Consider the following 13388-nt stretch of genomic DNA (forward strand, 5'->3'; position numbering starts at 1 on the left):
TCCTATACACAGGCATTTCTCTTGCTGCAGTACACAAGTCCTCTCTTACATCCTTGACTCCCACAGCACTGCTTTTGTAAATATTGCAGACCTACTCACTCACATACTTTCTCCAATTCTCTCATTCTCTCTTTCTCCCATTCTGTCTGGCAGGCAGGAGAAAAATACGCTTAATTCATTTCAAAGATGCACATTTAAGTTACCATCTATGCTTAAGCCTTTTAGGCCAAGAATCTGTCATGGGGTTTGTATCAGATGCAGGCTAACAGATTTGTCTCCTGATTTCTAAAAGGCACACAATACTCCCTATCAGTAACAGCAAATTGAAAATGCTATCACTGTAGTTTTCAAATGAATGGTTGTAAAAATCCCCTAGTTGAACAAAAAAGTTTTAGTACAGCCTCTGCAAGAGACTTGAAATTGGGTAATCTGTGCAGGGAATCATTTGAACTCATCTGCTTGCATGATGAACACTTTTACGCTTGGCCTCTAAATTTTCATAACCTTAGTGGCACCATTTATGTTTCCACAGTGAAGAACTGGGTGTGTTACAGTAAAACAGCTCTAAAAGCAGGAAACAGAACAGTGGAGGAAGAGTTTAAAGTTGTGACTATCAAAACTATCAAGGCTAGACACACTGCTCCAGCAGTTAGTGAAAACTGTGAAGGTATGAGCCACATACATGAAAAGGTCTTTTCTGGTAACCTGCAAGAGACCCATCATAAGACAAGAGAAAAGCCAACCACAGCATGATGCCCTTACCGAGGCCTCCTTGGTGTTGGTCTCCTCGGATGCTGATTTTGCCACCTTCTGGATGATGGGAGCAATGTTTGTGGGCCCGTACAGCTGCAGCTTGGGAAGGCAGCTCTGGTAGGCCTCCACAACACCCTGTATTCCTGGCATGAAAAGCCACGCAAAAGGTAAGTAAATGTGGAACACATCACCAATATCATGCTTGTTTAAAGTGTACATAAAAGGCAGGGTCTTAACGCATAAATTCAAAATATGACATGATTAGAAAGGACGAACAACTTCAGATAATTTCTGAGAAGTTGTCTCTATTTGTGTGGAATCCAGTTTATAATACATATTCCATTATACCATGCTTCTTCTTTCCAGCAGTTTTTAATGTCTGTTTTCCAGGTATCAGCTTGCAATGCAATAGCTTCCATCCTTCTCAGGTCAAGGTGTAAGTGATCACTTCCTGATCACCAACTAAGATTCATACTAGAAGAGTAGACACAAATTAAAAACACTTTAACACTTCTCTCTCCTCCTCTTCAGATAAATATTTATTTCTGTTTATCATGGTAGTTGCCAACAAATTTGCCCTTTGTACTTAGAGCCTGGAGCTGTCAAAGAATTCAAACATCTTTTCAAATACCTGACCCCCCTGTGCTAAGAAAATAATTTTTCAGGGTGAATTTGCATAATTGCTCACAGGTTGAATTTGCCTGTGACCAGAAACTGTGAAATCTTGGAAGAAACAGGATGCTTTGCAGTCTATAGAAAAATGAGCAAGAAGTTTTGATGGAGAACTAGCTATTTTTGGCTTCTTCATTTCAGGATATATAGCCAGACCAGGGAGAACAGACTTCTGCTGACACACTTGACAGACCACAGAATAGAAATTGGTGTTTTCAGTCATTGAGAAGAAGGATTTCTTGAAGTGATGCACGTTAGCCTCTGCATTCAGAACTCCCAGCTTACCAGACCTGAAGGATTAGAGGTCTAAAGTTGGAAAGAAAGTGATAGACTGAAGAGCTTTGTAAAGGATGCTGAAAAATGAAATTACTTCAATAAGATCCTAAGCCAGTTTCAGTTTGCACTGAGACTGACTCATGAGAGTTTACTCAACCATGTTTACAGGATACAGGGGTGCAGACCCCTTACTCCCAAATTACAGGGAGTTATAATTGCTTTACAACAATACACCTGAACCTCCTGTGAAAAAAATCGTGGAGAATGCAGTCTTCTGTATTTACAGATAGTTACATACATGTTTTTCCATTGCAGCACTCATAGGCAAAAGAACATGCTCCAATTAGAGCTATGATTGACTAAAATGTAAAGGAATGTTACAAAATTTCCCTTGGTAATTCCAGTGACTAAACTACATATTGCAAAAGTGGCCTTTTGTTAACTCCCAATTTTAAACCTGCTAAAGATTTCATTACATATACTTACTGATCTTGCATTAAGGCCTCATAAATCTTCATTAAGATGATGACAAGATACACTAGATTTTTTCTTATGCATTCAAATATTACAAGATAAACCTTACTCCCTGCATTCCACATAGATTTAGCGTGGTTCATGTCAGAAAGTTGCTTTCATCTCAGAAAGAAATATGTTATAGAAACGTAATTTCTTGTTCGCTATTTCAGATAATATCTTTTAGAAATACCTACTGTCCTTATATATCCAAATCCAACAGGATACGTGAGTGGCTTACTTTGTAGCTTACTTTTCTTGGACTTCTTTTATTTTAGGGAGAGCCAATGTGCATTTTTCTTCACAATTCAACTCTACATTTTTAATTGGAATCTACTTCCAATAGCTCTGAGGAAATACAGTGTATGCATGTATATATGGGTTCAAGATGCATGGAAAATGTATGCATGTACAGAAGCATTCATTCAGATTAGAGGTTGTTACCTTCTTCCTCAGACAATGAAGACTGAGTACTAAGTATAAGATTATAAATACACTATACTACAAATATAGGAAATATAAGGCTATAAATACTAAAATTTTCCACAATGGAAATGGCAATAAGGAAGGAAGGGTGAGAATATCTGTATTTTACGTATTCCAGTGATCTTCATATCTCTACACAGTCCTTATGCAATGTAGAGTGATATGTCACACTACCTTGTGCCAGCAAAAGCTCACTGCTTCCACAAAGAAAGGGATTTCATCCCTGAAAAGCAAATCCGACATATACTTTTTTATAGAAACCTCTGTTTCTTGGTTTAAAGCAAGATACTCTTCAGCAATTTTCCTTTATTTTCTGGCAAGTATGCTAAATATTGCAAAGGAAAAGTAGTGTGGTCACTAAACACTTCATCTCTCTCACTCTTGCATCCTCTCTCTACATTACACGCTGGTGTTACTCTCTCTGTGTCACCTAATACAGTGAGAGCATCTAGAAAACATCACAGAACAACTGGCAGTAGGAACTAATCAAGCATCCTTGACAGGCAGGTGATGAGCAAGCTGCAGCAGATGATTAAACAACATGTTTTCTGATCTGTCTCCTTTCCTTGCTTTCATCCAGATGGATATTATTTTAAATGGTATCATTTAGGACAAAGAAGTGCTTTTTATATCTCATAGATGCATGTGTGAATGCTGCAAAATTGCTTCCCTGGCCTTCTTTTGTGCTGCAACCACCTTTTTATGCCTTCTTAGCCCTAAAACTCCTTTTAGGTGATGAGCTAACCTATCAGATAACCAAGTCTTATGCAAAGAACCAAATAAAGTTTAACTACATAACAAATATCAAGTGGCATAAGCCAAAGTAGTGATCATACAGCAGGTTCTTCCTTTGTTTTTATTTTTTTTTAAAACTTTTTTTAACCTGCTTTCATTGTCATTGTTACATTTTATTTTGTACACATAGTATGGTCTGGATAATAAGTTCTTTATTTGAAAAGGGTTTGTCTGTTCAGCCTCTGACCTGCTGCTGGCACTATATAGATGTGTCACTCTTTTCAACTACTAGTCAATCAATACAAATCATTATGTAACAATGTCAGTGTGATAAAAGAATTAGCCTTGGACTCAAAAAAGGTAGCAAAGGCGGGGGATGAATTAAAAAAGTGTTCTTTGCATGGACTGCTAGGGTTTTTTTCTGAGGTACACAGAAGGTCTAAAATGTCCTGCATTTAGACTGGGAAACAAAGCTGTATTTGAACACTATGTGCATAAATATGTTATCACCTAATGCTGACCATTGTTAACTGAGCTGTTTTAAACAGATCAGGTCCTGTGTAGATGCCAATGTGTCTTTGTTCAGAAGCAGAGAAGCTACCGGATTTTCAAATACAATGGTCCATGCAAAATTCTGAGGTCAGTTTTGCTTTGCCACCTCATTCCCACAGCCTCAGTGGGCCTAAAATTTCAACTTCAGGCTGGCACACAAGCTTACAGGCACATCTAGATGCATACACATAATTTCTGCTTCTCTTAACTCCTTAAAAGCAATGTGAAAAGCTGTGTGAACACATCAAGCAGTTGTAGGACTTATGCCCAATTACATTTCAAGCATATGACCATCAGGAGCTGGGGCAGTCCAGCAATCCAAGCGCAACAGCAAAGTAGGAATGCTCACTGAACCAAAAACAGAGGTCTTGCATTTAAGATGCATGAACTCTGAATTCTTTTAATGTCTCCTTCCTTTGAATTGTTTATCCTTTCTTCTTTTCCTCACTTCATTTCTTGGCATCCTAATTGTCATCCTGAACTTATTGCACTGACTGTGCCTGAAAGCAAGCCACTAACAAGCCTGAGAAGGGCTGAATGGAGCAGCTAGGAAATTGAACAGGAAAAGCATTCTGAAACACCAGTTTCAGGTAGCAGAAAGATAAAGAAGAATAACAACCTGTGGATTTTGGATCGCAATGATGATTTGACCAAGACTCTCAAACAAGTGTTGGTCTGGGATTACTTGTTGACTGTTTAGAGATTATTGTCCTGTTATTTTTACCTGTTACAAAATGTGTGAATTGTGGCAGGAAATCCTAGCAAGACAGAATCAGTCACTGCAGACCTCACAAATACAAGACATACAGCAAGACCTGCTACTTGAATCTGTCCCCTGACTATCAAGGATTAGTGAATGCTGCTAGAAATATTTTATGCAGTGTTAAAACAACCTCCTGCTGTATTTACTGTCAGGAAAGTATGCTTCCTTCTACCACAGCAGTCCTCAGCTGCTGCCCTCACACCTTGGTGTTGGACATCACTGGTCTGTCTTGCAGCAGGCTGCTGTTGCTGTAGGTCTGGCCAAAGAACTGGCTCTAATCTGAGGGAATCTTTGATCACAGAGGTGCACAGCCTGCTTTTGCATGTCCTGCCATTCTTAAATGCACAACCTGGGACGCTGCTGTAGTTGACGATCTGCAACGACTCTAGGAGACTATATATGAGAAGAAACTTCTTCTCAGTGAGGGTGACAGAGCACTGGAACAGGCTGCCCAGGGAGGTTGTGGAGTCTCCTTCTCTGGAGACATTCAAAACCTGCCTGGACACCTTCCTGTGTAACCTCATCCAGATGTTCCTGCTCCAGCAGGGGGATTTGACTAGATGATATTTCGAGGTCCCTTCCAATCCCTAACATTCTGTGATTCTGTGAGACGCAGCTCTAGTTTTCAGAAATGCTACTGATTTGGGAGTAAAAGTGCTGAATGTCCAACATGTTGCACTTTCAAAGGGACCTATTTTTCAGGAAATTAATGTGTGGCACTTTCTATGATTTCCAAAGCTAAGCCTGCTGGCTCGGAGTCTGTTGGGTTTTGAAAATTGTGGCTGCTTTCTTTAAAAAACACTTTGAATAATACTCAGGGGATACAATTAAAAATGCAAGCACATTTTGCACACAGCAAAAATACAGCCGTCTGTCCTAATATGTTACCTGCACATTCTGGGTTGTCTTCATTGAAATTGATTGCAAAATCATGAGAGACCTGCAGATGAATGGAAAGAAGAGAAGAAGACTGTAGTCAGAAAAATTATTCCAAGAGGACTTGTGGTTAAATGCTCTTTACATTCTTCCTGTGTTAAACCAGAGATTTTTCAAGCTTTCAGCCATTAAGTGTGAAATACAGTCCCAGCTGGAACTCCCTGCAGAAACAAAGTAACAAAACCCAAATAAAAATTGTCAATCAACAACAAACCCAAGAAAAAATAGCACAAAATAAAACCACCCAAGTACATGAGAAATCACATAAATATGGTGTCAGGATTGGGCTATCAATGCCAGGCACAGAAGACATATCTATTGCTGAGGAGATGTAAATGCCAGCTCTTCCTAGCTCAACATCTCAGATGGCAGGAGAGAGAAAGCAGGTTGTGATACCCCACTGAAAGCACAAGCTCAGACTCCCTCCGAGTCCTGCATTCCCATGGGTGCACAGTTCCTCATTTGAAGGCCAGGGGATTACTGGGTAAATAATCTATTTTCCAGTGAGATCACGACAGTCACCCAGACCCACTGTGAAATAATAATGCATGAAATGTAACGATTCTAAGCTGGTTAAAGAATTAGATTAGGCTTGGGGGGGAGGCGGGAACTAAGAAGAAAAAACCTAAGACTCTTGTTTTCCTCAAATTTCGTGACTATCCTTTTCTTTCTCTCTCTCAATCTGTCTGTAATAAAATACCACAGAGGTATTTTCTAGGAGAAGTGACTGTAAATACAAATTAGATGTTATTAAAAAAACCACAACCAACTAACCAAACAAGTGGCTTTGGAAAATAACAACCAGACTTCCGTATGCCCAAACAATGCAGGGCAATGCAAGCCCCAGGTTCTGGGCTTCCTCTATCTGTCTGTCACTTACAGATCTGTATCCACAGCACAAACTTGCTTGGGAACTGAAACTTTCTTCAGATGCTCTTTCTGGTTTTAAGGTTTGTTCTTGCCTGCATTTGTTCCAGATTCCTTTTTACTTCTTTCTTTGATCACTGATAAGGCTTGATTCCTTTTAATAGCTTCAGCTCTGAAGCTCAGCCTCTAAATTCTCCTGTTTGTCTTCAGTTGTCTTGAATGAAAACCAACTTTTGTCTTGCAGTGCTCAATGTATAGATATATATTTCGGTTAGCAAAAAGTGAATATGGCTGAGAGTTAAGCAGGTGATTTGCATAATTTAAAATTAAATTGCTCATTCCAGATTCATGAAGGCATTTATATAGCTAACTTAAATTACACGTTTTTGAGACTTTACTGGTCTCTGTAGGACCTCCAGAAGTGCCAACAGTTCTAGTCATATGGAAAGCAACATGTTTACTCCCTCTACAATGGAACTTGAATTACTTCCAGAAATAAATTTATTTATTGGATGTCAGTTATATTTGCTAGTTTAGATGACTTCATAACACAGCACAGAAATTGGTCTATGGCTAATATACACATAGATGAAAGATGTGATTATAGAGAAGCTTCTGTAAAGGCAAAGTGGCATAAATTGGCTAATTACTGTCAAAGAGAGTTTCTCAGCAAGAAATCAAATTTTCCCGTCATATTCTGGCCTTGCTCACCACAGTGATGCCTACTGCTACTTATTAAGAGGTTAAATAAAGCAGGACCTAGAACATGATGGGAAAGAACTGAAGCAAAAACTCACTGAAGAGTCTGCAGCCAGCTCGGCCCAGCCAGGAGTTTGCTCTGTCTACACCAACCATCAGTTGCCTCTTACAGATGGCTTTACATGGGCCATCCAGGCTGTCCTAATTGGCCACGGAAGATAATGCACAAAGTCTCGATCCATGTTCGCCGCTGAGCAGGCACAGAAGAGCAGGGCTGTCAGATACGCTTCAGAGGTGCTCCGGAGCCCTTCTGTCTGGCTGCTCCGTATGTCTCTGGGCACACTTTGCCCAGCTGGTATCTGCCAATCTCATGACCAGCTGCGGGCCAAAGGTAATTGCAGCTGTCAAGAATAGTTATGTGAGTTTTCATTCACTGATATTTTTGTTGTTGTTCAATAGCCTTTCTTCTTCCTTTAGGCTTGCTGTGTTTTGTATTAACTGCATCTGAACAGCAAAAAGGATGGAGATGCATGTTTATGTATTACAGGCTGATTCTTTCAATGCTGTGCCTCTTCAGTGATTTTATTTCTTTATTCCAAATCCATTTAAAATTATAGCAAAAGGAATATCACAATTCTTTTCCAGAGCTATGAATACAGTATTTTAAACGCACATGCAAGTATGGGCTGGATGCTTTTGTTGCCATACCTCTTTCAGGATCACACTATACAAACAATTTCTCTAGTTCAGAGCTATGGCACCCAGGCCATTATTTAAGAAAAACATAGACAACAGTTCAGGCCAACAAGGAAAGCTCAAGTCTAGTGCACAACGATCAAAAAAATACTACTATCTGAACAACGGCTTCTGTTCTCTCAAAGCAACTGGCCCTCCTACATTGTCATCCTGATTCACCAGAAACAGTGTTAAAATTTATCCTGAAGACACGACAGGAAACACAATGAATGTAGAAGCATTGGGTTGTTTCCTATGCTCTCTCAACAATATATCACAATTTAAACAAGATTAAAGTATAATGTGAAGGAGAGAAGATCTTTGAGCAGCTCAGTGATGGTTCACAAACAGGAAATCATCACCTGAGGCAAGCCAACAACAGATATTTTTAAAGCAGAGTTTCTTCAAAAGCTCAGAACTCATTCCCCCGTCATGTGAGTAAACCAGCTGTGCTTCAGCCTGCCCCTGTGTTGTCTCCTCTGTGGTGGCTGAATTCAAGGGGGTCCAAACCACCAGAGACTTCAGGCACATGACATGTACTGAAAGCCTTACAGAACTTGGGCTGCTACCTGATAGGACTCCATGTAAAGCCCATCCATATCAAAAGGTGGTTTGGATCAAACATTCAGTGTGTTTATTTTCAAAACAGTACAAGCCAATGAGCCTCCTCCCACCCTCCACCCCCCCCTTGTTTTTTAATTAAACATGTAAGGGCTTTTGTGACCATGCTGATGACAGCAGACCAAAAGCTGGCATACTAAATGGCATCTTTCTGATACTGACTGACACAGCCCTCATGCACTCCCAGTACCGATGAACTAATAGGGAAAAGGAGACAGAAGTGTGAACATCTATGATGCCGAAGACTGGGAAATCCTCAGGGGAAACAAGACACTCGGCTGTTCAGAAGCAAGCATGTTTACATAATCTACTAGGGTGGTTTGTATGATGGATCAATCTCACAGTCAGGAAATAGTGGAATATGTCAAGCCACACAAACACAGAATGACTGTTTTACATTACTGCCTGGCACAGGGAGCTTTGCAAAGAACTACAGACCATGGTCTATGATGGAAGTCACAATGAGGAATGTCCTCACATAACTGTGATTGTGTCAAAGACCCTGAATTAAGTTTTGAATATGCAGCTGACCCTCTGCTCAGTCCTCCTCCTTTCTCTTTACATCAATCCGTAAAATCAACCCATAAAAGGAAAGGAGAGCAAAATTCTGGAGTGCAGAGGTGATTAAGTGTAATTAGCCCAGCACTACCTGAGTTGCTGCACAAAACATCATGCAAAGCCTCAATCTAAAGGCGTTTACTTGCACTTGGCCATGTATTAATTTTTTCCCTCTGCAAGACTCCAGATAAACTATTTAGCTGATACAATCATGGATGTGGGATTATTAAAACACATTTGTCCAGGAACTTCCTGCACCAGCAAAGGTAATTTCTTAGAAGTTTTTAACAAGCAAAATAAGTAGCTTTACCATCCACAATGACATAGATTGGAACAGCAGCATTTCTGAGGATACAGCAACTAAATAAACAGCCTAAAATATTTTTGCTAAGGCAGATTACAGTATTTTGTTTACCACTGTACAGCACTTCCATTGCCTGTACACACAGTGACAAGCACCTGCACACAGAAAGGCAGTTGTCCATACTTCTACACACTCATGGCCAGTTTACTTTTGAGATTTCTCAAAAAAAAACCCAAAAAAACCCAAGTCCTCTGGACTCAGAAACCTCAAAACACAAATGAAAACCCTACTTTGGATCTGACAAATAACAAATAACAAAACCCCAGAAAATCATAAAGCAAATTGCTGGAAAGCTTTCGGATTATGCAAAGGCATTTTATTTAACTTGCATCAAAACATGTTATATTTTGGCTTTCACATTTTTAAACCCCTTTTATTCTAACTGAACTTCAATTTTATAAATAAAAAGCTACTTTGACTCAGAAAAAACGTTTTTCATTCATTTTGCAAATGCTGAATATGGATTCCACAATTCTGGAAATTAGTAATACTTTTTTAACCTTCTCTAGATTGTTGAACTAATTTAAATTAACCTTCCTGTCCCAAATACCTCCAACTTTCCAGAACCCTCACGGTGATGATACTAGGTTTACTTGACAAACAATTTGACAAACCCAGGCGTGTTTAGGAGCACTTTCTTACTAATTTAAACAGAGATTGTAAAAAATCCATGAACAATAGATGCATACTAGTGTAAATACTGAAAGGCACAATGTTGAGCACGTATCTGTGAATAAATTGAATGCTATTAAGCCACTGCCAGTCTGAAAATTAAATATGGAATGCCTGCATATTTTGCAAAAGCTTAAGACACTAACCAATTCGAAGAATCATTGCTCAGAAGCTATTATTTTCAGAATGCTCATTAATCAAATAGCTTGGGAGCTGGACAGCTTGTGCCTCTGGCTAAGACATCATTGTAGACATTTCTGCTTGGCAAAGTTCGGCCATTTATTTTCCCTCGTACTTGATTTTTGAGCATGCTGCCCAGTTTCCAAGTTTAAATCCAGTTTGTGTAGAAAAGGTGACAAATTCTGTTTTTTCCCTTCATCCATTACACATGCTTCTATTGGTTCTTTTTTGTCAGGTTTGCATATATTTATGTCCTCAAGCTCCTGGAAAGTGCAGGAATCACAAAGACCACAACACTGCTCAAGTCCCTTACCTGTCCAACAAGCCAGACTGTTTCTGTAACTACAATGAGGTTCTTTACGGCAACTCTTCCCAGCATAAGCACTGAACGAAGCTTTCATTAAAAATACAGAAATAACCAGGACTGTCTGAAAACAAACTACAAGTTGTTTTGTACCTGTTCAGGTGTCAGCCTGCAATTCTTTAGGAAAGAACACTTCATTATTGCCAACACACCTGTCATGGGGCTGACACAATTCTAACTTTCTTTTCATTTTAACAGTAAGTTTTGTGGTGCTGTGTGTTTTTTTCAGTTCCTTTGAGTCTGCCTGCTAAAAAATTTGTGTGTGTGGTTCAGCTTTCTTTCCTCCTCTTCACTGTGATCTTTTGCAGCAGTGTCTAAGTTCATATTATCTGCCACCTCTTCACTTTGCATCAGACTACTCAGACACATCTTCTCGTTGCAAAAAAAAGTGATGGGTTGGGGACACTGGTGTGGAATAACTAGCATGTTCTGCGAGTTTCATGTGTTAGAAACTGAAAGGGGCAATACTGCTGTCAAAGTTAAGTAAAACTAAGTAAAGATCAAGGAGCAGGGTCATGTATTTGTCAGGCCTTGGGGAAAAAAAGATCACATTGCTGAATATTAGACGAAAGATCTATAGATCTCTGGACCGATAAGGAAAGTTATGTATGGCATATCTGGCTTCCTTCACTCCCACAGATTCCTTATGCCACTAAGAAACTTCTGGTTTTCTGCTAACAGCTGAAGTGTTTCATTTGGAGCTGAAATGGAGTAAAATAGTCAGTGTACCATAGTGGTGTGCTCTTTAAATGGAAATTCTGTAGAAAGCATATATAAAAACATGTTTTTAAAGGAGTTCACCCTCAAGAAGTTTATGAAGAGCCTGCAGAGGTAGATACTGCCATTGATCTGAAGTGCCGATGTAAAACAGGGGGTGTATTTTTCCATGGGGAATCATAGTTGGCATAGCAAACATTTCCTTCCTTGTAGCATGTAGAAAGATGTGAGGATGCTGGAATCTCACTAAATAGAGAGACACTGCCCTCCAGCACCTATCCCAGGCTATTGGCAGGAGCTCAAGACAGTATGAAACCAAGGCATTGGTTTGACACCAACACAAATGGGCAGGAAACCTTGGCAAGAAAATGTAAAGCTTATGACCAGCCTGAAAGCAGCAGCGGGTCCTAAACAGCAGCTGATCATTGAGTGGAGACTTGTTACCATTGATTCATGCTGAACAGTGAGTTACAGGTCTCATTTTTTGAAAGCTTGTGACCGAGCATGACATAAATTAGACCTGAATCCACTTGGTTTGCTTACTGCTTACCTGTGGCCTTCCCTCACTGTGTTATTGCCATGCATACGTTGGTCAGCTCTCCTTTAGATTTTCAAGGAAGCTATGTTGTGTTAGCCATGTGGAGGCTCTCATGGTTACTCAGAAACCCTTGGCAGTGGGAGTCCTTTCTTCCACAGCCCTAGCGATTTGTTGTCTATTGGAAGAAATAAGAGCAGCTGCTGGTGTGCAGAGACCAATGGGCTATGGGCAGGTTAGATCATCTCATTAGGACTGAAGACTTCAAAGCAGGCACTCTAAATTAAAATGAAAAGCTGATTTATCCACATGATGGGGTCAGAACTTAGCAGTTCTTATAATGATTCAACCTAAATTTGAAGATGTGAATTATTAGAGTTATGACACTGCTGTCCTTTAATAAAAGACGTGTATGACTTGCAATACATTTGACTGAAAGAATCAAAAGAACATCTGAATAGCACAAGATTTGCAGCATTGCTGTGGTATCCATAGTGTTATCATATTTTTGTGGCAGAAGAAGTTAAAGGAGACAAATTGGGAGCACTTTTTTCTACAGTCTTTGTTATTTTAATTGTATTGGTTTCTTCACTGTTTCCTACGCTTCTTGGCTATGTTCCACATCAAACACTAATCATTGTTGGCTTTAAATTAACTTTATGATACCAATATTGGCTGAATTACTGAAGGATTTTCAGGTTTATTGGTCTTGACTTATTAATGCACTATGATGTGGCTGACTCTTCACTGTCCTAGAGAGTATACCTTTCAGTTTAGAAGTGCAGTCAACGCCAAGCACGGAGTCAGAAGTGTTGACACAGTTTATTTTAAGAAGACAGATACTTGTATGGACTGTGTAGAGGATCACAGGGAACAAAAGCACAGATGACAGTTAATTCCTAACCTAGTTTCAGTTGGATGCGCCCATGATAGACACCAAGCTAATTATTTGTCCTCATCTGTTGCATAGAAGGGTTAGTTCCCCCATGATGTGGTTCTTCTTCCAAGTTTTATTACATTCATAAGATGATGTCATGTTATTTTGTCTTTGTAATTTTCTGTCACAATTTTCCATAGTGGAGATTAAAGATGTTTTGGCTCTCACTAGCATCTCCATTTACTTTGGGACTTGTTTTGTTTACTCACGCATATGTAATCTACAAGAAAATAGCCCCATATTCTTAGCTTTACCCTTACTTTTCCTGAACATCTCAAAATCTGAAGGTCCTGATTCATCCATTTGCTTAAGATGTTAGTGACATACAGATTTTTCAGGGCAGCTCACACCACCGGATAAGACCCTTCACCCATGTCTGGGCTACTAAGTTCATTGTAAGCCTCTGACTTGCTGGCACAGTAACATCTTCCTTCAAGCAGTCCTTAGGTAAGT

The 13388-nt window shown here is 39.6% G+C and overlaps 1 protein-coding gene across 4 annotated transcripts in view; it reads right to left on the minus strand.

The window, feature by feature from the left end:
• CPNE4 (copine 4) overlaps positions 1-13388 on the minus strand; it is a 283195-nt gene that overhangs the window by 18172 nt on the left and 251635 nt on the right. For all 4 annotated transcript variants that reach the window (XM_065051707.1, XM_065051708.1, XM_065051709.1 and 1 more), the window contains exons 13-14: positions 5639-5690; positions 763-896 (exon numbers count right to left, since the gene is read on the minus strand). In XM_065051707.1, the coding sequence (XP_064907779.1) occupies positions 763-896; positions 5639-5690 (186 nt within the window). The remainder of the gene's footprint in view (positions 1-762; positions 897-5638; positions 5691-13388) is intronic.

Source organism: Columba livia, chromosome 2 (genome assembly GCF_036013475.1).
Source record: "Columba livia isolate bColLiv1 breed racing homer chromosome 2, bColLiv1.pat.W.v2, whole genome shotgun sequence".
NCBI lineage: Eukaryota > Metazoa > Chordata > Aves > Columbiformes > Columbidae > Columba > Columba livia.